Consider the following 23,706-nt stretch of genomic DNA (forward strand, 5'->3'; position numbering starts at 1 on the left):
GTCCTTGTTTAATTCATTTCAACAGGTTTCTAGGGGCCCTCTGTGCCTCCCCTCCCACCCCAGTCCATCTGCCATCTTGCTGCCTTTCTGAACAAGATGACATGCAAGATGCGTGGTCTTTCTGAGACAGTTCTGATCACACCCCACCTCCCATGACCCCCTTGCTTACAGGCCTGTCTCAACATGGCACTCAAGGCCCTGCTCAGTTAGCCCGCGCCCACCCCTCCCCTCTTCCCCTGGCAGTTGTCCCAAGACCCCCCTCACCAGATCTGTCTGTCTGCCTAAGAAAAACTGGTCAGGAGTTGCCAGGGAAGGGAAGCACTCGCTGTGGATGAGAGCTGTCCCCGTATTCAGGGTGAGGTCAGGCTGGAGGCCTCAGCAGGGGAGCCCCTTTGCTGGGACGCGGGACACAGGTTACTGGAACCCCCTGGGTCTCGGTCAGAGGGATGCAGTGCTGCAAGCTCTATCCTGGTAGGGCTCGGGGCCCTGGGAGGAGGGGCCGTGGGTTCTTACGCAGGCCACGCTATACGTGGATGTGGGAGGGCCCAGCTAAGGCTGGGGAGAGGCTTCTGTGGTCCTCTGAGGCCCGTGCGCCCTGCCCCACCCCACTCCACTGCTTTCACCCATCCGCACCCCACCATAGCCTCTGCTTTGCTCCGCCACCCACAGGCATTGACAGATGTGCTGCTGGGACCACCAACATCTGCGGCCCGGGAACCTGTGTGAACCTCCCTGATGGATACAGATGCATCTGCAGCCCCGGCTACCGGCTGCACCCCAGCCAGGCCTACTGCGCAGGTATCCACATGGGCAGCCTGGGCTCACTCAGTGGCTGGGGAGGGTGGAGGCAGGGCTGGAGGACAGTCCAGAGTCCAGGCAGCTGAAAGCCCGAGCAGTGCTGTGTGGTGGATGGACTGAGGAGAGCAATCCCTATGGACAAAGCTAACCTTAACCTCGGGGACAGCGGTCTCTGGGAGCACCATCTGATGAGTCCCCAGGACTTGAGGAGGATGGGAAGCCACCCCAGGGTCCCCTGACTGGTACTTGGAGCCTTCAGCTCTGAGATCAGCCCACCCCTCAGTCTGCATAGCAGACTGAAGCCACGGCCATCCCTGGGGGAGAGGTTCGGAGGCATAACACATAAATCATCCAGTGTGGGCCTCATCCACTCCCCCAATATTCTTATACAAGGGAGACACATCCACTGTGCCTTGAAGGAGAAAGGAAGTTATCACCGGGCCACTGGGGGAGGGGGACGCGGGGCAGGGGGGAGGTGCGGAGCCACTGCCCCAGGCCCTTGGTTCTTGAATGGGCCCAATGAACCGACTTCATGGCCCTCAGCCTTAGAGATTTTTCAACTCCCAGCCTCCTCTGCTCCCTCATCCCCTCCTAGCCCCACAGCACCATTCCCTGTCCAGTCCTTAGCATGGCAGGTGGCTGGCAGGTGGCTGGCAGGTGCCCAAAGGAAGGCCTCCCTGACTGTCCTTCTCACCTCCCTCCATTCAGATGACGATGAGTGTCTGAAGGACCCCTGCAAGGGAAGGGGGCGCTGTGTCAACCACGTGGGCTCCTACTCCTGCTTCTGCTACCCTGGCTACACGCTGGCCACCTCGGGGGCCACACAGGAATGCCAAGGTAAGGTGAGCCACCTTTGCCCCTGGGAGGGGCACAGGACCGCACAGGTAGTGTTGGGGTGGAAGAGGATCCAGGCATTCACAGCACCCAGTGACACAGCTGCAGAGTGTGGGGAATACGGAGGCCGCAGGAACCAAGACCAGGGCTCTAACCTGGACCTGGGAGGAAGCAGACCCTGCGCTGAGGCTAAGGTCGCTGAGACCAGATGGAGGAATAGGAATCTGAAAGGCAGCAACATTCACCAACGCTCCAAGGAACTGTGACTGGAGCCAAGAGTGTGAGGGGTCTGGGGACATGGCTGGAGATGAAGACGAAAAACCAGGTCCCCAAATCCTGAGTGACAAGGAGCTTCTTTCCTATTGGATAAAGAGGGTGACCCGTGAGGACACCAACTGGGATTCCAGGCAGCCTTGGGAGCAGGCTTGCCCTTGCTGGGAAATGCCTGCAAGGCTTTAAGCTTCCCTGGGAAGCTCTGCATGGGGCCGCTGGACAAAGATGCTTCCAAGAAAGGCCCTTTAATATGCGGCATTTACACCACATACGAAACACTCCACATACTTTTTTACGAACTACAGAGAATAGGGTGCAGCGCTTTCGAAGCGGTGCTGTAAGATCCGTAACCGAGCTGGGATCCTTCACCTAGAGAATGACACTGCTGTTCTTGGGGCTCACGTTGCTGGTTCTGGCCTGGGCGCTGTGTGAGCTCTAGGGTTACTGCAATGAGTGAGGTGTGAACGTTGGCACTGTGGGATGAGGAAGCACTGGTTCTGTATGGAGGAATGTGGGAAGGTTTCCCAAAGGGGCGTTTGAGGGGGACAGAATAATAACAACTACCATTTAATGAGCACTTCTCATATGGCAGCACCGTCCTAAGTCCTTTATTTATGAAGCTCATCATCCCAACCCCATGCAGCACAAATCCTTATCCCCATTTTACAGTTCAGCAAACTGAGGCTCAGAGAGGTGAATTGAACCACCCAGAGACCTCACACCTAGAGCCGTGGCAGAGCTGGAAACAGAATCAAAGTCACCCTGGCCCCAAAACATGGTTTGCTTCCAAAACCTTCCCTTACACACACGATGAAGGGAAGGAGGGAGCAGAGGGTATTTCGGGGAAACGGAACCATTTCTGCAGAGGGCAGAGCAATGAACAAGCCTGGCGTGCTCTGGGAATAATGATAAATCCAGTGTGATGGGAGCGCGGGGTATGCAGAGGAAGTGTCAGGAGCCGGCGCCAGTTTGCGAAGTGTCTTGAGTGCCAGGCTGAAGTGCTTGGTCGCTGTCCCGCAGACAGTGGCAGCCAATAGAGGTTTGTAAGCAGAGGGCGGCGATGCGGTCAGCCAGCTTTCAGGGAGATGACTCAGGCAGCAGTGCTCAGAACAGTCTGGAGTTATCAACGGCAGAGGCCGGGAGCAAGGGGCTTCTCTGGGCTTCGCAGCCTTGGCACGTGTTGTGGGCCAGAGGCACTGCTCCCTGCAGGCCCGGCCCGTGATGCTGGCCTGGGACAAGCAGTGGCTGCTGCAGGGAAGGGTGTCGCCAGGACTGGCCCAGACAAAGCGTCCTGCCTCGTGCCAGCCTGGGTGTCCAGATGTCCCTGCCAACCCGACAGCTGGGGGAGGAGGCAGGAAGGTCAAGGTCAGCTGTCAGAGCTTCTCCCAGTGGGGTCTGGCAGTGGTGTGATGAGGCCTCATCCAGGATAACATCCACTTTCTAAATTTTGCTGCTCTGGTAAAACAATACCTCCTTATTTTAAATATTTACTTTATTCTTATTTATAAATTATTTCATCAATTTATATAATTAATAGAAGGCATTACAATTTCTAGAATTGAAATTAATATAAATAATTGATTAAGATAAATTATTTGATTATTAAATATTTAAAATAACGTTTACTTTACTAGTATCTATGAGCATCTTTTCGTATATGAGCCTTTGGGTTTCCTTATCTAGAAACTGCTTGTTCTTATCTTTTTTTTTTTTTTTTTTTTTTTTTTTTTGTGGTACGTGGGCCTCTCGCTGTTGTGGCCTCTCCCGTTGTGGAGCACAGGCTCCGGACGCGCAGGCTCAGCGGCCATGGCTCACGGGCCCAGCCGCTCCGCGGCATGTGGGATCTTCCCGGACCGGGGCACGAACCCGTGTCCCCTGCATCGGCAGGCGGACTCTCATCCACTGCGCCACCAGGGAAGCCCTTGTTCTTATCTTTTGCTCTCTTTTCCAGTGGCCTTTGTTGCTTTTCCTTGTGGCTCCTTAGGAGTTCCTTATAGATTCCAGATACTTGCCTGGGTTTAGATATGACGACTCTTCCACCTTGTCCTCTGTCCATTGACCTTATCCACATGTCCTTTCTTTAACAGAAATCATTAATTCTGATATATTGAAATTCACCTTTTTGCCTTATTTTTTATGCTTTGGGAGCTTTAGTTAACAAGTCCTTCCCCACTCTTAATTCACAAAGATATTCTCCTATACCTTCTTTCATTAAAGTTACAGTTTTGCCTTTCACGACATGTTTTAGTCCATCTGGAGTCCATCCTTGCATGGGTGTTAAGATCGGGTCTTTTCCATTTCCATTTTTCTCCATAGAACAAGTCAGCTTTCCCAGGCTTATCTATCAGGCAGTCATCCTGGCCCTACCAGTTTGTGGGTCCTTTATCAGGTTCTCTTTAGCTTCCCAAAGGGAGGACCAGTTATTTCAGAATTGCCTGGAGAGTTATTAAAATGCAGGTTCCTGGGCCCGCCCAGTACTGCTGCATCAGAATCTCTGGACATGGGCCTGGGAGTGTACATTTTATACCATCTGCCAGTGACTCCACTGTGCACTAAAGTGTCATGAAGTATTGCTCATGTCTGTAAACAAATGCTTACTATTCCATTCATGCAATAAGTGCTTTGGGGGGGTCTGGGCTAGGTACTAAGGACACTAGGATAATAAGGCACATTCTCAGCAGTCAGGGAGAAAAAAAAGCAGTTACTATTCAATATAAGGGTTGATTCCTAAGGGAACCCTGGGAAGGGCCATATGGGTTGGAGGGGCGAGGGCAGCCTCACTGAGAGATGAGAAGGAAACAGCCAAGCTGGTGGGTGGGAAGCCACTCCAGGCGAGGGAACAGCACGTGCAGAAGCTCCTTAGGCTAAACTCCTCAGGCTTATCCTGTTGGCCTCAAAAATATCGAGCAGTTGTATTGCCTGTGTACCTCCTCATTACTATAGTAATCATGTGATTACTATAATTGCTCTTATTTGGGATGAACATGATGAGTACCTCTCCACTCAACTCCATTCACGCAATCACAGATAACTATGCCAGAAATCGACAGCAGAAGAATTACCAAGAAGAGGCCATCTCAGCATTAAGAGATATTCCTATTAGTGAAGTAAACCAAGTGTTTTTTCGTGAGGCCAAAGAACTCTACACCAAAAACTGAATTGTATGTGGACTAATACCAAACATTTATAAGTTTTTGACATTAAAATTTTGACCATAAAAGAAAAAGAAGGAGGCATGTGGGAAGCAGCAACCCAGGTGAGAGAACCAGGCGGGGCTAGGTCACAAAAGGTCTCACATGCCAGACTGAGGAGCTTGGATTTTATAGGGTAGGTTTAATGCTAGAATAAAAATAATAACAGCTAACATTTCTTCAGTGCTCACCTTGTGTCAGGCAGGCACTGTGCTAAGCCCTTTACCTGGATTATCTCATTTCATCTGCACAAAGCCTCTGTGAAGTGTTTGAACCATTGCTACGGGTTGGGGCAAGGGTGAGTCCTCCATTAATTTGACTGTGAGGGGCAGGGAATGAGGAGTGGCCAGAGTGACCTAGAGTCGACAAATTGAACCCACCCTTTTTTTTTTAATTTATCTTTATTCTATTTATTTTTGGCTGTGTTGGGTCTTCGTTGCGGTGCACGGGCTTCTCATTGCAGTGGGTTCTCTTGTTGCTGAGCACGGGCTCTAGGCACGCAGGTTTCAGTAGTTGTGGCATGCCAGCTCAGTAGTTGTGGCACACAGGCTTAGTTGCTCCACAGCATGTGGGATCTTCCCGGAACAGGGATTGAACACGTGTCCACTGCATTGGCAGACGGATTCTTAACCACTGCACCACCAGGGAAGCCCTGAACCCATCCTTGGAATGGGAGTAGGGCTCTGCAGGCCATCAAACCAAGCAGAGGCATTTGTGTGAACAAAGGCTTGGAGGCTGGACCAGTGGGGATCAGCACACACAGCAAGGCTGGGGTGAGGCCTTGTGAGGCAGGCTGAGCAGCAGGGAACCCAGCAGGGGAGGGGCATGACCAGGATTGGGCTTTCAAGACATCACAGGGCACCATTATGCTTTGGGACAATGGCAGAAACCAAAGGGACAGATCCACAGCTGCCTAAGATGCTGTCTCTCACTGGCTGCTTAATCCCTAAACTTATTTTTTTGGGGGGTGGGGGGGCATACCACGTGGCTTGTGGGATCTTAGTTCCCCTGACCAGGGATCGAACCAGGGCCCCTGGCAGTGAAAGCACCATCCTGGTCCTAGCCACTGGACTGCCAGGGAATTCCAATCCCTAACTTTTAGGAAGGCCCCTAGGAACTCTAGGAGCAGACTTCTGGGGGGTTTATTGGGGTCAAGAGGGGGACTTCGTTGGCTTCCTCAGATAGTGCCATAGGCACAGCCACCTGACCTAAAGACCAGCCCTTGCACTGGGGTAAGGAGACAGCTGTGAGAGTCCCCACGGGCCCCCAAAGTAGCCGTCTCCTCCAGGAGAAAGGAACTCAGGAGTTTACAGGGGCCTGAGCTAGGTCAGTCTCAGACCCTGCCATTCATCGCTGCAGCAAGGATGCCTTCCCTGCCTGGGCCTCAGCACGGCTGTCCTTGGCCTTGGCCTCTGAACAGATGTCCCAGGACCCCCTCCAGGGCTGGCCCCAACTCAGGACTTTTCTGTGTGTTCGCAGACATAGACGAGTGTGGGCAGCCCGAGGTGTGCAGCGGGGGGCAGTGCACCAACACCGAGGGTTCCTACCACTGCGAGTGTGACCAGGGCTACGCGATGGTCAGGAAGGGCCATTGCCAAGGTAAGGAATGGGGTGCCGCTCTTCCCTCTCCTGGCCCCTCCCCGGGCACCGCCCACCACCAGCTCCCCTTCCAGCTTATCCCCGACTGGGCCCCTTGATGCCGGGCCCCCTCCTTCACACAGAGAGACCGATCTGTGGATTCTGGGGCCCTTCTGTCCCCTCAGTGGGATTTTGACATCCTGTCTGTCCCGGCAGCACGGAGCACAGTAACTTTATGTACATGAGATCCCGGGAGCACCCCTCCATGCACCTCTGTCCCTCACCTTGAGTCATGCGGCAGAGGGAAGGTTGATCTATCTGGGAGGTGCCTGGGGCCTTGGGCTTGGCTTACCTGCTAAAGCTTTAAGGCTGTGAGCTCCTCAGAGCTGGACCATATCCTTAGATGACCATGCATGGACACCTGACAAATGTCCATGTGTTGGACACCCCAACAAATGCTAGTGGAATAAATGAACAAATGAGCCCTCATCCTGGCCCCCTTTCCCAGGCCCTGCCATAAGGTGGCTGTGTCATTGCCAACTGATGTCCTCACAGAGTGGCTTGAACCTGCCACCATCATGTCAGCTCCTGGCAGCCCTGCCACTTCCAACCCCCTGACAGGCTGGGGGTCTCAGATGCTTGCAAGAGGCCTGGGTCATGTGCTCCCAAGACTGGCTGAGACAGGAAGGGGTGAGGGGGAATCCAGGCTCTCTCTGGAAGGAAGTCCTGCCCTGGATCCAAGGTTAGGCCCAGACGCCTCCCTGCCTCCAGGTTTCCCTGGGCCAGGATTCAGAGGGTCCTAGAGGTGAGAGATGAGCTTCTGTGTCTGGTGAAGGGAGCCCACCCCCTTCCCAATGCCACTACCACAGAAGCAGAGTCCAGAGCCCTGGCAGGTCTTGGCAAAGGGGAGAGGTCACTAGGGATGTAGGACAGACAATACTCTGTCTGCATCCCTGGCACGTTACTTTCCCCTCTCAATGCCTCCCCGTTTAAACTCAGGCCCACTTATGATCCCAACCTGAACCCACTTCCCTTATCCTCACTAACTTACTGGGGACAGACATCCTGGCGTGTTCCGGGAGAAGGGAGAGTGAAGGGAGTTAGCATTTGATGTGTGCCTGCCATGTGCCAGGTGCTGCGCTAGGGATCTGATAGACTGCCTCATTTAAGCATCGAACATTATTTATTTGGCATTAGACTTTGTTAAAAAGTAAAGCAAAACTAAAGGAAATGAACTAAGAAAAATACCAGGACATTAAAAATATCAAATTTATACTAACCAGTCCGTGCAAGAGCACAGGCTCTGGCGGAGACAGGCCTGGGTTTGGCTCTTGTCTCAATGTCTGAAAATGGAAACCATAATGCCCATCTTAGGGGCTCTTGTGAGTACTGAATAACCTGCCACATACAAAGTGCACGTGCCGCCCTACAGCGAGTGGGGGGCAGCACTACTGTCTGAGGACCCGTTCTCTCGCACGTCTAATCTCCCCTCAACGCCAGGTTCCAGACACACACCTCGGCTGGGAGGTCAGGCTGAGTTCCCGGCCCAGGGCAGACACTCTGAGTCTGCTGAGAGAAAAACGGATGTAGCCTGCACACTTCCCCAGGTTTCCATCCATAACCACAGACCCGGCCCATCACCCCGAGAGCCCAGTGAATTTCCTCTCCTTCTTTCTTCTTCTTCCAACTAAGAAATCACTCTCTCCACTTAAACTTCAAGTATCTGGTGAAAGGCCCGAGTGGTCTGGACAGCAGCCCATCCAAAGTCTCGATGGCATTTCCATCGTACCAGGACTCTGGGTTCCCATGGAAAGGGGTTAGATTCCCCTGCAGACTGCCAGGGCTCTGCTGTCCCCACCCACGTCCAAGGTCACCTGAGCGTCTGGCGCCTGAGTGAGCACCCTCCCCACCCTGTGCTCTCACAAGGAACAGAGGCAGCACCCTCACATTTCCTCACGCAGAGGCTGCAGTGCTGGTTAGAGACGCTCCAGGATCCTCGCAGTGTACAGACAGCAGGCTGGCAAGCTGGTCCCTGGGGTGACTGTTTCCTTGGGTCTTCTGGGATCTCTTCAGCAGCCTCATACCAAGAGGATGTGAAGGTTCAGTTAGTCACATGGTCTCATTCTTCGGTCAGCAAACACTTGTTGAGCGCCAGCTGGGTCCCAGCCATGGGCTAGGAATATAGCAATAAAAAGACAGACAGCTCCTGCCCCCCGAGGACCAGGGTAAAAGCTACCAAAGCATATCATAAGCTTAGATTAAAATTCAAACCCTAGACTAGGCAGAAAAGTCTGGCTCCAGGCACCAAGAGGCTGGCGGAACGGCCTCAAGATATCTGGTGACGTCAGAGCCTGTGCCTTTCACATGGAACCCACTTCATCCAGAATCTTTACCTGGCTCCTGTAATCGGCTAGGCTAGTGGCTCTGTTATATCCACCCCCACTTAGAAGAGGCCTGCCCTGGCTCAGGTGGAGACTGTGGGCTGCTCTGACCCTCTGCCCTCCCTCTCTCACCTGCTGACAGACCTCTCGCACATGATCATCGCTGGCTGGGGCTCTGGTCTGAGGAAGGCGTGCCAGGTGTGGCAGTGGTGGGTGTGCCAAGACAGGCCAGGTTATACTACATGGACAACCAACCTCACCCTTGTGATTTAGGACACCGCAAACTTGATATCTGACCAAGGCCACACGTCCATCATGAGGAAACGTCCTGCCCCACGTTTCCTCACCCTAGAACCTGGCTAAAGGAACGGCCGGCATCTTGAATGTGGCCAGTGTTCATGGAAGAAAGAAAGAGCACCCTGCGGGGTTGCACACAAATAAATGTTTGGGCCCATGAATTACACACGTCATAGCTACTGGCCAGCGCTAGTCCCCTGGCCCCATCCAGCCACAAGGGATCAGGAGGCACAAGCCCACCGTGGCCCAGAAGTGGAGAGCTGGAATTCTCAGTGAACAGCATTCGTCCTGCAAGTCTCCTAACGCCCAGTGTGAAACAGTTCGGGCACCACCTCCACAGATGTGCCCAGAACATTTGGGGCAGGGCAGACCTCAGGGCCCTTTGCTCCTGGTAAATCTAATCTCCTTCCTGTCCTGCCTGATCCCTGCAGGAGAGGTCCAAAGACTCCGTTTTTCCTCAGTGTGGTCTTAGAGGAGGATCCTTGCCTCATTCTTTCTCTTCATCCCGGAGTCTCACATCCCTGAAGCAGGAATTGTGGATAATTCCCAATGGCTTTGCCCATTTTCCTTCGGTACCTCAGTCAAAGCCAGCGGGCCATGGTGCTGGCCAAAGTTGGTGGCCCTAGGACCTTCATTTCCTCCACCTCTGCCTCATTCTCTCCATCTCTGTCTTTACAGAAGCCCTTAGAATAGTTTAGCCTGGTGTCACCACAGCCCAGCTAGGGGCTCTTGGCTGCCCTCTTTCCAGAGGTGAGCCTTATCTCAGTGTCCCCAAGATTGCCCGGGAGTTCTGGGTATCTCCTTACACACACCACCCGAAAAACCACCCGCCCTGTGTATGTCTTCCTCATGTGGACCCTCAGGGCGAAGTTTTGACCTTGAGAGGTACTGGTTCCCTGGGACAGAGGGCTTTGATGTACCCGGTCTTCTGTAGACCAAACAACCTCAGAGGAGATTCATATTCACCCTCCACTTCCGGGCCCATGTCCTGTTCTATTATGACAGCTGCTGGCTTGAGTCCCTTTGCAGAAAGCCTGTGTTCTGACCCTTGGCCCTGCCTCCTGCCTTTCTTTCCTCCATGGGTGCTGAGTAGGTCTTCCTCCTGGGCAGTAGGGCCTCTGGATCTACATGAACTGGTGGCCTCCCTGCAGGAGAATGACAGTTATCCACATAGGGAGGGTACATCTGGCGCTCGGTCAATCTGTCTGTCATGAATAGTTCCGTCTGTCATGAATAGTGACTGGGAGCCTCGACACTGGGCCAGAGGAGCAGAATGTCCTCCTGCAGTCCTGACCCAGAGGTCAATCCCTGTGTCACAACCTCCCTAACTCAGCCCAGGTCGCCTGGGTGCCTTGGATGGTGGACTCCCCAGTATGCAAGCTTCATGCTGGGAAGAGCCCTGCATGCAGTTCCTGGGAGAGAGCTCACCCTCCTGCTCCCTGTCACTCTCCCAGGACTGGCTGCTCTCTCTCTCCATGGGTCACCCCTTCCCCTACTTGTCCGGTTGGTGCTCAGACTCATCCTTTCTGGCTGACTTTCCTGGATCTCACCAGAGTGGGTGCTGGAGCTCTGTGTGGTTCTCAGCTAGAAGAAAAGTCTCCTCTCCAGCTGAGAAGCCTTGCCAGCCTCCACCCTTCACTCTGCATCAGCCTCAGGGCTGGTCTTGGCCACATCTAAGATTGGGGGATCATCCTCAGTCCTCATTTCCTGGTGCAGGGAAGCCCATTTGGCCCTCATTGCCCAGCTGGGACCTATTCTGGGGCCTCTGGGATCTGCCAAGCACGTCCAAACACGTCATTGTCACCCCTTGTAAAGGAACAAGGGAGATACGAAGGCCCTTCCCAAGAGTCCAGCTCATGAATTCAAGCTCTCTCACCCTCCCCTAGCTAGTGGAAGGGCAGCCTCCTTCACCAGGGAGTCTCCCTTCCTAAAGGTCTTCCATCTCTCTTTTGTCCAGGACAGTGGATGGGAGGTGGGGTTGGGAACACAGGACAGCACTCACTTTTTCCTAGTTTCCATCAGTACAGAAACTGACATCCCTCTTTCTCCCCAGCCAAGGGCAGGGTCAAGGATTTGCTTCTTCACAGCCCACCCATGTGCCGTGGTTCGCAGACATGACCAAGGCGGGCGGGGTTGTTATTTTGCAGATATCGACGAATGCCATCACCCCGGCACCTGCCCTGACGGGAGATGCGTCAACTCCCCTGGCTCCTACACTTGCCTGCCCTGCGAGGAGGGCTACAGGGGCCAGAGTGGGAGCTGTGTAGGTGAGGGCTGCTTGCCAAGGCACTGAGGGGGCTGTTTGGCCTTGGGACCCCTGGATGAGCCCACAACAGGAAGGGGAAGGGGTGGGCAGAGGGAAGTGGCTTGGAGGCTATTGTCCTCCATGACCTGGCTGGGTTCCCAGGTGACGCTGGGGCTGAGATGGGTGTGCTTCAGTTACTGGTGCTCTGCCCTCTGAATCAGCCGGGGGCGGGGGGTGCCTGTCAGCTCCTTGGCCACATCCATCCTTGGGCTACAGCCCAAGGTCCCAGCGGCTTCTGTGGCTGGATCCTGCTAGGCAGAGTGAGGTACCAAGCGTCTTTGGAAGAGGCTGACACCAGTGGTGTGTTTCCCAGGGAGGAGTGGTCTTCTGCTCTTCTGCATCTCAATGTCTCAGTGTCTAACAGCAACGCCTAACTGAACAGCGGGTGCTCTTCTCCCTCCGGGGGGAGGGGTGCTGCATGTCATCTGTAGGAGGAATGCTCTTTCCCCTCAGCCCCCACAGGAAGAAGGACCCAGGGTTCAGAATGCCAGGAGGGACTGAGTTGTGAATAGACGCTTTGAGGCTCTGGAGAGGGCAGACGTTTCCCAGGCCCTTGAGACCGCCACTCAGCCACCCAGGCATAACTTGCCCTCTCTCTACGCTGCCCACTCGCCTAGTGAACCTGGTGGGTGGGCTGGGAACATGAGATAATGCCAGTCTGCTTGGCGGGTAGGAGACCAGAGAGATTCAGACTCACTATAAGGTGAGTCAAGGGTCTTAGACACTTGCCTGCAGGTGTCCTCAGATGGGCCAAACCAGTCCCAGGGCTGGGGGACCCGGCCCCCTTTTCTAGGAATTTGCAGGATGCTCTGTGTCACTAGATAGAGCTGAAGTGAGCTCGGTGGGGGGAAGTGAGCTCAGGGGAGAAGGGTACCCTGTCTAAGCCCAGGAACAGGATGGACCTCATGCCCTTCCCAGGGTGTCTATGGCCCCTCTGAATGCTGATTCCCTGGCCTCGTAATTGAGATGCTCTCAGCCTGATGATGGAGGCTGCGTGAGGGAGATGAGTCCAGCCCGCCATCCTGGACTTCTCTCCCGCAGATGTGAATGAGTGTCTGACCCCTGGGGTCTGCACCCGTGGAACGTGCATCAACCTGGAGGGCTCCTTTAGATGCTCTTGTGAGCCGGGCTATGAGGTCACCTCAGACGAGAAGGGCTGCCAAGGTACAGAGAAGATCTGAAGCACGCTTTGTCCGCAGCGAGTCAGCCTGCAGCTCCCTCCCTCCGGCCCCGCATCCCTGAGCACTGCTGACGCACCGTGCGGCTGCGAGACCCGTCCTTTCCCCCACCCTGCCCCACTCCCGCCCCGCTGGTCTCTGGCTAGCCTGGCGTGTCTGTCCTGCAGAGCCCCACACAGAGCTCAGTGGCCTGTTTCAGATGTTGACGAGTGTACCAGCCGGGCCTCGTGCCCCGCGGGCCTCTGCCTCAACACGGAGGGCTCCTTCACCTGCTCGGCCTGCGAGAGCGGGTACTGGGTGAACGAGGACGGCACCGCCTGCGAAGGTGACGGGGGCGGGGGGATGGCAGAGAGGGACCGAGAACACAGGCCCTCTTGCCTCTCAAAGAGCATTCCATTTGTCCCCCAGCTTGGGGCTGATGCCGAGGTCTCCAGGCTAGGCTAGAGGACCCTGTGAATGGACTTGGCCCCAGGGACAGCTTCTATTTCCTCCTCCATGAGGACAGGAGGAAAAGGGAGTCACGGAGGCAAGAGGGAAGCTGACGGTAGAGCTGCCCCAGGAGCATCCTGGGGAGAGGGTACTGGGGTTGCCCTACAGAAGGCTCACAGCCAGGGCCTCCCCTTCCCCAGGGACCCCCAGAAAGTCCTATGAGCTCAGAGAGGGAGCCAGAGGCGTGGGGTGCTTCCTGCCTCACCAGGTGGAGGGAGGCCTCCTAGGCCCCCGGGGACTGGCTGGCTGTCTGCCCCAGAACTAGACGAGTGTGCCCTTCTGGGAGTCTGCCCCTCGGGAGTCTGCACCAACACTGCCGGCTCCTTCTCCTGCAGCGACTGCGAGCGGGGCTACCGGCCCAGCGCCCTGGGCCACACCTGTGACGTGAGAGGCCCCCCCGCCGTGGGGGAGAAGAGCGCAGACTAACCCATCACCCTTAGAGAAGGGCGCTCACCTCAGATGGTGGGCCAGCTGGGGACACCTATTCTTGCCCCTCCCCCAACAGTAGTTGGAAAGGCGACTGCAGAACTGGGTCTAGGGGACCACTGAGCCACTGGATCACAAGTTTCAGCGCGTGTCAGAATCACTGGGAGAGTTTGTTCAACAGGCAGCTTCCCGGGGCCTTGTCCCAGACCTACTAAATCCACCTCTGTCGGGGGCCCTTGAGATCTGTCATCTAAGAAGGTCCTCAAGGGTTCCTTGTAAGGGTGGGTGCTGGGACCATATTCTGAAAAACCTTGGCCTGTACCAGGCAATCTGTAGCCAATTTAAATAATCTAGTTTTGGGCTTCCCTGGGGGCGCAGTGGTTGAGAGTCCGCCTGCCGATGCAGGGGACGCAGGTTCATGCCCTGGTCCGGGAAGATCCCACATGCCGCAGAGCGGCTGGGCCCGTGAGCCATGGCTGCTGAGCCTGCGCATCCGGAGCCTGTGCTCCGCAACGGGAGAGGCCACGGCAGTGAGAGGCCCGCATTTCCCCCCCCCAAAAAAATAGTAATAATAATCTAGTTTCTGTTACCTTCTCAGGTTCTCTGTATCTGCTTCCTCAGCTTATTTCTCATTTGCCTTCCCAATTGTTTCTCAGTGAAATCTCAGCCATGATGAGGGCAGTGGGGTTCGGCCACCCTAGGCCAGGGTTGCTGGGATAGGCCACCTGTCCCCAAGGTGGGCACTGTGTGAGCTGCCAGAGGCGGGGAAGCTGGGACAGAAGGAGGGAGCTGCAGTTATCCCGCTCCCCAAAGGCTCCCTCGCCAGCTTCTCCCAGCTGTGCTGCTTTACAAGGGAACGATGCCCCTATGGGTCCAGTCTCCTCAGGCAGGTGCCAGGTCCTCTGGAGACCTCCCCGTTGGCTCCTGCCCTTGGGAGGTGCTGCCATCGGCTGCCCTCCTCCCTGTGTGACCCTGCAGATGTGGATGAGTGTGAAGACCCCCAGAGCAGCTGCCTGGGAGGCGAGTGCAAGAACACGGCTGGCTCCTACAAGTGCCTCTGCCCCCCGGGCTTCCAGCTGGCCAATGGCACTGTGTGTGAGGGTGAGTAGCTCAGGTCTCCCCACCGGGGACGGGGGCAGAGTGCGCGGGGAGGCGGGAGCGTCCCCGGGAGACAGCACAGCCCATCTTCTCCCTACAGACGTGGACGAGTGCGTGGGAGAGGAGTACTGCGCACCGCGCGGCGAGTGCCTCAACAGCCACGGGTCCTTTTTCTGTCTCTGCGCTCCCGGCTTTGCCAGCGCAGAGGGGGGCGCCAGCTGCCAGGGTGAGGAGCCAGCAGCAGGGGGCGCTAGAGGCTATCTAGAGTACTGAAATAAAATGCTCACGGTCCCACCCAGGATGGGAAGATAGGAGGCTGAGTGATGAGACGGGAGGCAGGTGTCAGGAGGGTCTGTCTCAGTCTTCCTCCAGGGCCTCTCCATGGTGTCTATGGCAGGTGCCCTCACCCTCTCTCCCCTTGACACAGCCCCAGTTCCAGGGCTCCGCCCCCCAGTCGGGCCTCTGGCTTCCAGCTCTGGACTCTTCCTGGGACCTTCCAGCACTTTCCTACTTCGAGCCACTCCCTGGCCCTCCCATGGGCTCCTCAGGGCACAGAGGAAGCTGCACAGGGCCCTGGGGACCCATGGCTGGTCCTGCTGACAGATGTCTCTATTCTAGATGTGGACGAGTGTGCAGTCACTGACCGGTGTCTCGGGGGGCAATGTGTCAACACTGAGGGCTCCTTCAACTGTCTGTGCAAGACTGGCTTCCAGACCTCCGCAGAGAGTGGGGAGTGTGTGGGTAAGGGCTCTGGGGGGAGTGAACGGGGCCCCTCCCCACATCTGTCTCCTCCACTCTGCCTCCTCCTCAGCTCCCTGGGACCTGGACCCCCAGCTTCCAGGAAGCAGAGAACTTTCCACAGATTAATCATCCAATGCATTTATTGAGCCTCTGCTGACTCAGGGACTCCTTGTGCTAGCAGAGCACATAATCTAGTTTTTAAAGCCAAACTGATGCAATAGACATTTATTAAACACCACCTGGGTTTAATGTCTTTTGCTGGAACAAATAGACAGTTATGGACAATCTTGAAATGGACCAAGGGAGACAGATATGAAGACGACTCTCCATAATACACTTTGGGGAAGGTTTTCTATAAAGAGAAGTAGAAAGTGCTCTGCTGTAGAGAGCAGGGTGTGGGGGACAGAGTGTCACAGAGGCTGAGAGCTCGGTGCTCTCCTAATTAGCAGAGCGCTCACCTCCTAGACGCTCAGCCCTGCGGGTCAGGGGAAATGATCCTGAACTTGATGCTTGGGGGTTGACACGAGCACAGTAGTTTGGAACAGACCAAAGACCCCAGAGGTTGTGGGGCATGACCTTTTAATGCCAGAGAGGTGGGGCCAGAGTAGTGACCCGGCCACTTCTGTCCCCTCTCATGACTCTGGGGACAGACACTGATGAGTGTGAGGACTTCGGAGGCTCGGCGTGTGGGGCCTGGAGGTGTGAGAACAGCCCCGGCTCCTACCGCTGTGTCCCGGGCTGCCAGCCCGGCTTCCATGTGGCCCCGACTGGAGACTGTGCTGGTGAGTCGGGAGCGGGTGTCCAGGGTGAGAAGCCTGAGGACACCTATTTTTCATGTATCCAGCTAGAAACTATTTTTTGCTGCTGTTGGAAGTTTGTGTATTTTCCATACAGCAGTGCTTACACAAAAATTGAAGAGGAATGTCAGTGTTAGAGTTTTCCTTTCCTGTATTCAGAAGTTAGCTTTCAGAAATCTTGGTGTTAGTAGACCAAATAAATAAGAATTCCCAGCGAATAGAGAGCACACCCTACACTGTAGCCTCCCCTGTCCCACAGACATAGACGAGTGTGCCAACGACACCATGTGTGGGAGCCACGGTTTCTGCGACAACACCGACGGCTCCTTCCGCTGCCTCTGTGACCAGGGCTTCGAGACCTCGCCCTCCGGCTGGGACTGCATTGGTGAGAAGCCTGAGCCAGGGAAGGGAAGGCCCTTGGGCCCTTGATCCCATCTCCGCAGATCTTGGCTGCCCTGCATAGAGGGGCCCTAGGGCCCTCCTCCTGAAATGTTCAGGGTCTAACAAGGCTCCATAAGGGGTCCTCATAGAGTGGCAAGGGAGGGAGATTTCAGCCCTACCCTACAGGGGCACCTTGGCCAGGTTGGTCAAGGAAGCGAGGCCACCTTCAACCAGCAGGGGAAGCAAGCACGCCAGTGAAGTCACCACCCTTCCCCAGAGACCCTAAGGTCTCAAGGGGCACATGTGGGGACCGTGTGGAGGGAGGAACCCTTCCTCTTTGTCCACTTACGGACTCTTTTCTGCCACCCTTCTCCTTCTTCCTCTTCCTTTCCATGCCCTCTGCTCATCTGTTCCTCCTTCCTGCTAACTCATACCCACTTCCACTCTTGCCCCAAGGCCTAGCCTGTTTCTTTGGGGGGGGATGAGACAAGGATCTGCCTGCTGGGCTTGAGGCAGGGGCAGGGGTGCCTAGGCTGCCTCTCTTCTGCCCATGAGTCTGTCCTCCTGCCTGGCAGACGTGAATGAGTGCGAGCTCATGCTGGCGGTATGCGGGGCGGCACTCTGCGAGAACGTGGAGGGCTCCTTCCTGTGCCTCTGCGCCAGCGACCTGGAGGAGTATGATGCTCAGGAGGGGCGCTGCCGACCGCGGGTGGCTGGAGGTGAGCCCCGGACCCCACCCCGTCGTTGTGCACCACCACTCCATGGCTTACAAACCACTTCCACTGCTCCAGCTCTTAGGGATGTGGGCCGGCCAGGCTGCAGCTCAGGGATGGAGCGCCGAGCGGTGAGGGGTCTGAGAGTGCGGTGCCGAGTCTGCTCCAGGCCAGGGAACTTCCAGGAGGCTGCAGGGTTGTGATGACACTACAGGAGGCTCAAGAAGCTATAATGCCAATTTAGGGGGGCCTCAGGGATCTCAGATTGAGCCTTGGAGGGACCCTCAATCCAACCCCGGGGAGCTCTTGGCTGAGGGAGACTCTGAAGCTAAGTTCGACTCTCCCCATCCCACTCCACCGAGGGATGCTGCTGGGCTCAGCCTCTCAGCCCTGGCGGGATGGGACTCAGCTGGACTTCTCTGACTTGGGGAAAAGCAAGCAGAACTTAGGACAAGGAAGGGTGGGAGGGGCAGGGGTACAGTGTGAAGCAGAGGAATGGGCAGAGAGGGCTGCCCATACGGTATGCCAGGGACTGGGGGCGCCCCACTGCAGTGGAGGGAGGCAGGATGGTACGCTGGAAGGCACCAGAAGAACGGGGGTCAACTCTCTGCTAAGCCACTAGGTGGCTTTGGCAAGTCACCTAGCTTCTCGAAGGCTCGGCTGCCTCTTCTAGGACAGATGGCCTCGGGTGAGCTCTCCGTACGGGTGTGAAGAGCATCAGGCGAGACAATGGAAGCATTTCGCACACTGTAAAGCGCTATATAAGTGGTTAAATTTTAAAATAACTTCAAAGGCTAGGGTGCCCCAGGGGGCCATGAACAGACAATAATAAGGGGCTTCTATCGCAAATAGGTCACAGGATCCCTGAGGCCCCGCCAGGGGAACACCCCCCAGGCCCCATCCGCATGGGATGCTACTCTGGGCAAAAGGGCCAGCCGCCCTGCTCCAGTCTTCTGGGCCGGAACACCACGCAGGCCGAGTGCTGCTGCACCCAGGGCACCGGCTGGGGAGATGCCTGTGAGCTGTGCCCAGCCGAGGACTCAGGTAAGGCCCCCAAGGGTCCCAAATCCTCTCAGGGTCAGCTCTGCAGGGTGACATTGAAAGAAGGGGGGAGAGGAAGAGGGGGTGGCAGAACCCTTCTCCCTCTGAGCTTGGATGCCTCCCTGCACAGTCGAATTCAGCGAGATCTGCCCTAGTGGGAAAGGCTACATCCCTGTGGAAGGAGCCTGGATGTTTGGACAGACCACATACACAGGTAACCTCCCTACAGACCCTCCTTCCCAAACGCCACTCACCTGACTAGGCCCGGCCCGGTCCTCCAGGAGGTCCCCAGGGAAACTCTGCATGCAGTCCCTGCCTCTCAGGGTGCTTCCAACCAACGTTCCTGTCCCAGGGCTGCAGATTTTTAGCTGGATGTTCTGACCTGAGCTCCTCCTGAAGTGTCTATACAACCCCACTTTGGTTTCTCTGTTCACTCGAGGCTGAACCCTCCAAGGAACAAACTATGATGCCTTGACTAACCCAGTCACAGGGCACAGGGACACAGGCCAGAGGCAGCTGCTGGTCTCCCTGCTGGCCCCACTTACGAAGCCCAAAACTTTGGGGAACTCACACTCAGAAAGGGTGGTTCAGGAATGGGCTCACACCTGAAACCGGAAAAGGAAATAACAGAAATGGGAGTTCCCCTTGAATGCTTGCGACGTGCCAAGCACCGTGTTAAGCACCTTACATGTATCAACCTTTTAATCCTCATAATAACTCTAAGAGGTTAAGTAGTGATTTCCATATTTTCTAGGTAGGAAACTGAGGCAAGGAGAACTTAATCAATTTGCCCGAAGTCACCCACCTAGCAAGTGGCAAGGCCGGGATTCGACCCCAGCCAGCCTGGCTTTGGAACCCCTATTCCTAAGAACTGCCCCATCCTGCTTCTCGCCTTCCCCTCGCCTCAGCTCTGCCCTCCCACAGATGCCGACGAGTGTGTGATGTTTGGGCCCGGTCTCTGCCAGAACGGCCGGTGCCTCAACACGGTGCCTGGCTACATCTGCCTGTGTGATCCTGGCTACCACTACGACGCTGCCCGCAGGAAGTGTGAGGGTGAGACACCCGGCACCCCTCCCCACCCTGGGGCCCAGAGCTCAGTGCTCACCCACCCCTGCCAGCCAGCCCAACTCTTGCTGGGAGTTCCCCTTCCCGGGGAAGACACCCACTACAGCGGGCAGGTCTGAGGTGAGGGAACCTACCGGAAAGGCATCCCTGGGAAGGGAGTGAGGAGGGGACACAGTTACAAGAAAACCCCCTTCCCTGAAGGTGGCCTGTGGGCAGGCCGCGTTGGCACTGCCCCCGACCTTCCTCCCATCTCCCTGCCTCCCAGATCACGATGAGTGCCAGGACATGGCCTGTGAGAATGGCGGGTGTATGAACACGGAAGGCTCTTTCCACTGCTTCTGCAGCCCGCCCCTCACCCTGGACCTCAGCCAGCAGCGCTGCGTGAACAGCACCAGCAGTGCGGGTCAGTGGGGGGGCCGTGGGGCGGTGGGGCAGCCGGGGGAGCAGACCTGGGCTGGGGGGCTCACATGCCTCCACGCCCTGTGCCGCCAGAGGACCTGCCTGACCATGACATCCACACGGACATCTGCTGGAAAAAAGTCACCAATTACGTGTGCAGCCATCCCCTGCACGGGCGCCACACCACCTACACTGAGTGCTGCTGCCAGGACGGCGAGGCCTGGAGCCAGCAGTGTGCTCTGTGCCCCCCCAGGAGCTCTGGTGAGAAGGGCGGCCTGTGCCTGAAGGAGGGAAGGGGGGACACCTGCGGAGCTGGGCTGGGCCCCAGGGTAGGGACTGTCCTCACCTTGGAATCCACAGCCAGCCAGGTCTGTGGGTTTAGAACGGAGTAGGGCAAGTCAACGGAGTAGGGCAAGTCTTCCGTCCCTGTTGTTTGGGGACAGAACGGGGGACAGAGGACGGCAGTCCCAGCACGTTCCCTCTCTCCGTGGGGCGGTGAGCATGAGCTGGGGAAAGAGCACTCCAGGCTTCAGCTACCAGGAGCCAGGCCCAGCTTCCTCTCTCCCTCCTCCCTGACAGAGGTCTACGCTCAGCTGTGCAACGTGGCCCGCATTGAAGCGGAGCGGGAGGCCGGGGTCCACTTCCGGCCCGGCTATGAGTATGGCCCTGGGCCCGAGGACCTGCACTACAGCCTCTATGGCCCAGACGGGGTCCCCTTCTACAACTACCTGGGCCCCGAGGACACCATCCCTGAGCCGCCCTTCCCCAACACGGCCAGCCGCCCAGAGGACCGCACACCGGTCCTTGAGCCTCCCCTGCAGCCCTCAGAACTCCAGCCCCACTACGTGGCCAGCCATCCAGGTCTGTGTTGCTGCAAAAATGGGGAAGAGGTGGGCTCTGAAGCTGTTTCACTTCCATCTCCTCCATCTGCTCATCACTGTCAGCAGGGTGAGGACAGGGAAGGGAAAAGACCCCCAAGCCCCCTCACGGGTCACTCAAGGGAGAACTCCAAACGCCCGGGTCACACATTAACACCTCCCTCTGATGGACTAGCACAGGGGACACAGAGAGGTACAGGGCATCATCCCAACCCCAAAAGCTGCCTGTGGGAGTTGAAGAGGGGGACAAAAGCACACTCCCACCACGCCACTTACAGTTTGCAGGATACCCTGCTCTACAGGTTCACACTTGTGACCTGAAATGGGAATCAAGGATTTCTAATCACTTTAAAGGTCCACTGTGGTCACCCAGTTTGTAAGTGGCAATGACCCCAGCACTCGGGACTTGGATTCTAATGAGGAAGTCGGACGTGGCATCTGTGCAGTGGATGCGGTACCTGCCACGGGGACAGCCACTGCATCAGACTGATCAAAACTGCACTGAGATTACGGACAGGGTCGTTTCCAGGAGAGGGGGGTTGCTTAGAGAAAGAAGAGGGTTAGGCAGATCTTGGAGGAGTTTTGCTTTGTGGTGAGTGAGGGTAATTCCCTTTTGCTACCAATCGTGTCCGCCCCAAAAAAACTATGTAAAGATTTTAACAAAATACCCTGCCACCAACCACAACAAAATCAAAACTGTACAGGGACACCCAAGCGCTCAGGAGCCCTGGCGTTGTGAAAGCAATGAGTCCCAACCTCCCCAGAGCCCTCATTTAAAGTAAGCATGCCTCTCCATCTAAAATGACACATACTTATTTTTAAGAGTATTGCTTTTTGTCTCAGCATCTGTGAGAGTGTTATGATCCTTCCCACCCCGACCCCAGGAGCTCATTAGGGGAAACCCTCTGAGCAGAGGGCGAGGCCCCCAGGGTGGAGTACAAGGCCTTAGACCCCTTCTCTCTCTGACTCCCTCCTACCAGAGCACCAGGCCGGCTTTGAAGGGCTTCAGGCCGAGGAGTGCGGCATCCTGAACGGCTGTGAGAATGGCCGCTGCGTGCGCGTGCAGGAGGGCTACACCTGTGACTGCTTCGAGGGCTTCCAGCTGGACATGGCCAACATGGCGTGTGTGGGTAGGTTTGGAATCAGAGTGGCAATGCCCAGGGAGCAGGACGGCCCTGCTGGCTCCATGTGGAAAAGTCAGACTGGCCCACTGCTCACTGAGGGTACAGGACTGAGCCTAGCTGGGAGATTCACTGCTGCCCCCTAGCAGGCCTGCCGGTCTCCAGGCCGAGGGGTGAGAGCTCCAAAGGTCTACGCTGTGTTTAGAAAGCCCTTTCCATGGAGGTTCCCAGATAGAAGAAAGGCAGGGACAAGACAGCATGGTCACAGTATGGGCTCACTATCACCGGCTTTGTATCCGTGAGTTGTTTCCTTTCGGGCAGTGGCTTTATCCTCCGGCCACCACATCTAGGATTGCACTGCAGGGCAGGGGTCAGGGCTTAGTGGCCAGAGGGGCAGAGGCAGCAGGCCGGAGGCACGTGGGCTCCCTACAGCTCTCTCTTCCCTCTCCTCCTCTTAGATGTGAATGAATGTGATGACTTGAACGGGCCTGCAGCACTCTGTGTCCAAGGTCACTGCGAGAACACGGAGGGCTCCTACCGCTGCCACTGCCCCCCAGGCTATGTTGCCGAGGCAGGCCCCCCACGTTGCACCACCAAGGAGTAGCGGTGAGGGGTCAGTGCAGGCAGTTACCTGGAAGTGGGCCCTGGCCACAGGCGGGGCCTTGAGGAAGCTCTCCTGGTTGGGGGGACGACATGAAGACACCGGGCAGGAGGCCCTGCAGCCAGCTCCCAGCCAGCCTCACCTGCTTTTCATCTCCCCCAGCTTCGGCTCTGCCTGTGAGCTTCTGTCACCACCTCCACACCGCCATGCCCTTGCTTGGCTCAACCACCACCAAGTGCTTTAATGCTTCAACCACTGGCCGTGAGGCCCAGTCTGCCATCTGTCCTGGCCTTGCTATGGGATGCTTACCAAAGGATGGCCCTGAACCAGCCCCTCAAGCTGTGCAAACATGCAAGGTCCTTCGGCCTCACACTGCACACACCCTTTTCCAGCCATGATCCACGTATCATCCTGATGATTCCACACCTGGATCAGAGGCTATATCTGCCCTGGGATGGTCCTTCAGAATCCATCAAGCAAAAAAGGATTGGGGGGAGTTTGGGGAGTGACTCCAATGCCTCCTCCCAAGAACCATCACCACCACTCGGCAAATCTGGTCTGGGCCAGTTGTGCCCCATCTCCACCTTGCTGCCAGTTCTGTGGCCCCGGGGAGGGGCAGAAGATCCCCTCATCTCAGAGAAGCAAGACTGATACTATATTGCTAGTAAGAGACACAGATGAAGGGGAGCAAGGAGCCTGAGAAAGCAGCAGAAAGGCAATGTAAAAAAATATGGGGAGTTGATAAAAAAAAGGGGGAGCCAGGGCTTTATACAAGTCTAAAGAAAATATTCAGTAGCTTCAGGTAAATAAACATTCAGAATCTACCCAGCAATAGCTCCTGTACACCACAGCAAGGGCTACCACAAAGCAGGGTGCCCACCTCAGAAGACCTCTGTTAAATACATACTGCTTCTTACAGGAAACAAATCTCTCCTGGGCTCTCCTTTTGTGGACACCAGTTTGATGTGCTAAAAATAAAGAGGTCTATTTTCTAGCTTATGAAATACAGTGTAATCTTGTTTAGGGGAAGCGAGATTTCCTACGTTGTTTCTTCTCTCAACTCAAGAGGCCTCTGTCCTCTTCCCCTTCATAAAAGGGGAAGCATCCCACTGAGTTTACAA

General features: G+C 56.0%; 1 protein-coding gene and 1 long non-coding RNA gene across 8 annotated transcripts in view; one reads left to right on the plus strand and one right to left on the minus strand.

Annotated features, from left to right (window-relative positions):
- The window catches only part of LTBP2 (latent transforming growth factor beta binding protein 2), a 97,936-nt gene extending 74,357 nt beyond the window's left edge, over positions 1-23,579 (plus strand). For 2 of the 7 annotated variants that reach the window (XM_060138054.1, XM_060138200.1), the window contains 20 exons: positions 670-798; positions 1,507-1,635; positions 6,576-6,695; positions 11,500-11,619; positions 12,699-12,821; positions 13,035-13,160; positions 14,729-14,851; positions 14,949-15,074; positions 15,467-15,589; positions 16,240-16,371; positions 16,646-16,771; positions 17,343-17,486; positions 18,333-18,524; positions 18,652-18,735; positions 19,446-19,574; positions 19,852-19,989; positions 20,079-20,246; positions 20,565-20,933; positions 21,844-21,993; positions 22,443-23,579. In XM_060138054.1, coding sequence (XP_059994037.1) covers positions 670-798; positions 1,507-1,635; positions 6,576-6,695; positions 11,500-11,619; positions 12,699-12,821; positions 13,035-13,160; positions 14,729-14,851; positions 14,949-15,074; positions 15,467-15,589; positions 16,240-16,371; positions 16,646-16,771; positions 17,343-17,486; positions 18,333-18,524; positions 18,652-18,735; positions 19,446-19,574; positions 19,852-19,989; positions 20,079-20,246; positions 20,565-20,933; positions 21,844-21,993; positions 22,443-22,588 — 2,897 coding nt within the window. In that variant the 3' untranslated portion in view covers positions 22,589-23,579. Of the gene's footprint in view, positions 1-669; positions 799-1,506; positions 1,636-6,575; positions 6,696-11,499; positions 11,620-12,698; positions 12,822-13,034; positions 13,161-13,583; positions 13,709-14,017; positions 14,019-14,728; positions 14,852-14,948; positions 15,075-15,466; positions 15,590-16,239; positions 16,372-16,645; positions 16,772-17,342; positions 17,487-18,332; positions 18,525-18,651; positions 18,736-19,429; positions 19,575-19,851; positions 19,990-20,078; positions 20,247-20,564; positions 20,934-21,843; positions 21,994-22,442 lie in introns of those variants that run through there. The other 5 variants (XM_060138485.1, XM_060138132.1, XM_060138278.1 and 2 more) reach the window with 5 other exon arrangements.
- Positions 15,712-23,677, minus strand: LOC132513967 (uncharacterized). Its single transcript, XR_009538606.1, has 3 exons — positions 18,776-23,677; positions 17,538-18,237; positions 15,712-17,434 (listed from the first exon to the last, which is right to left on the minus strand). It is a non-coding gene; the product is annotated as an uncharacterized LOC132513967 (long non-coding RNA).
- Positions 23,678-23,706: the final 29 nt, after the last annotated feature.

This window comes from Lagenorhynchus albirostris, chromosome 1 (genome assembly GCF_949774975.1).
Source record: "Lagenorhynchus albirostris chromosome 1, mLagAlb1.1, whole genome shotgun sequence".
NCBI classification, from domain to species: domain Eukaryota; kingdom Metazoa; phylum Chordata; class Mammalia; order Artiodactyla; family Delphinidae; genus Lagenorhynchus; species Lagenorhynchus albirostris.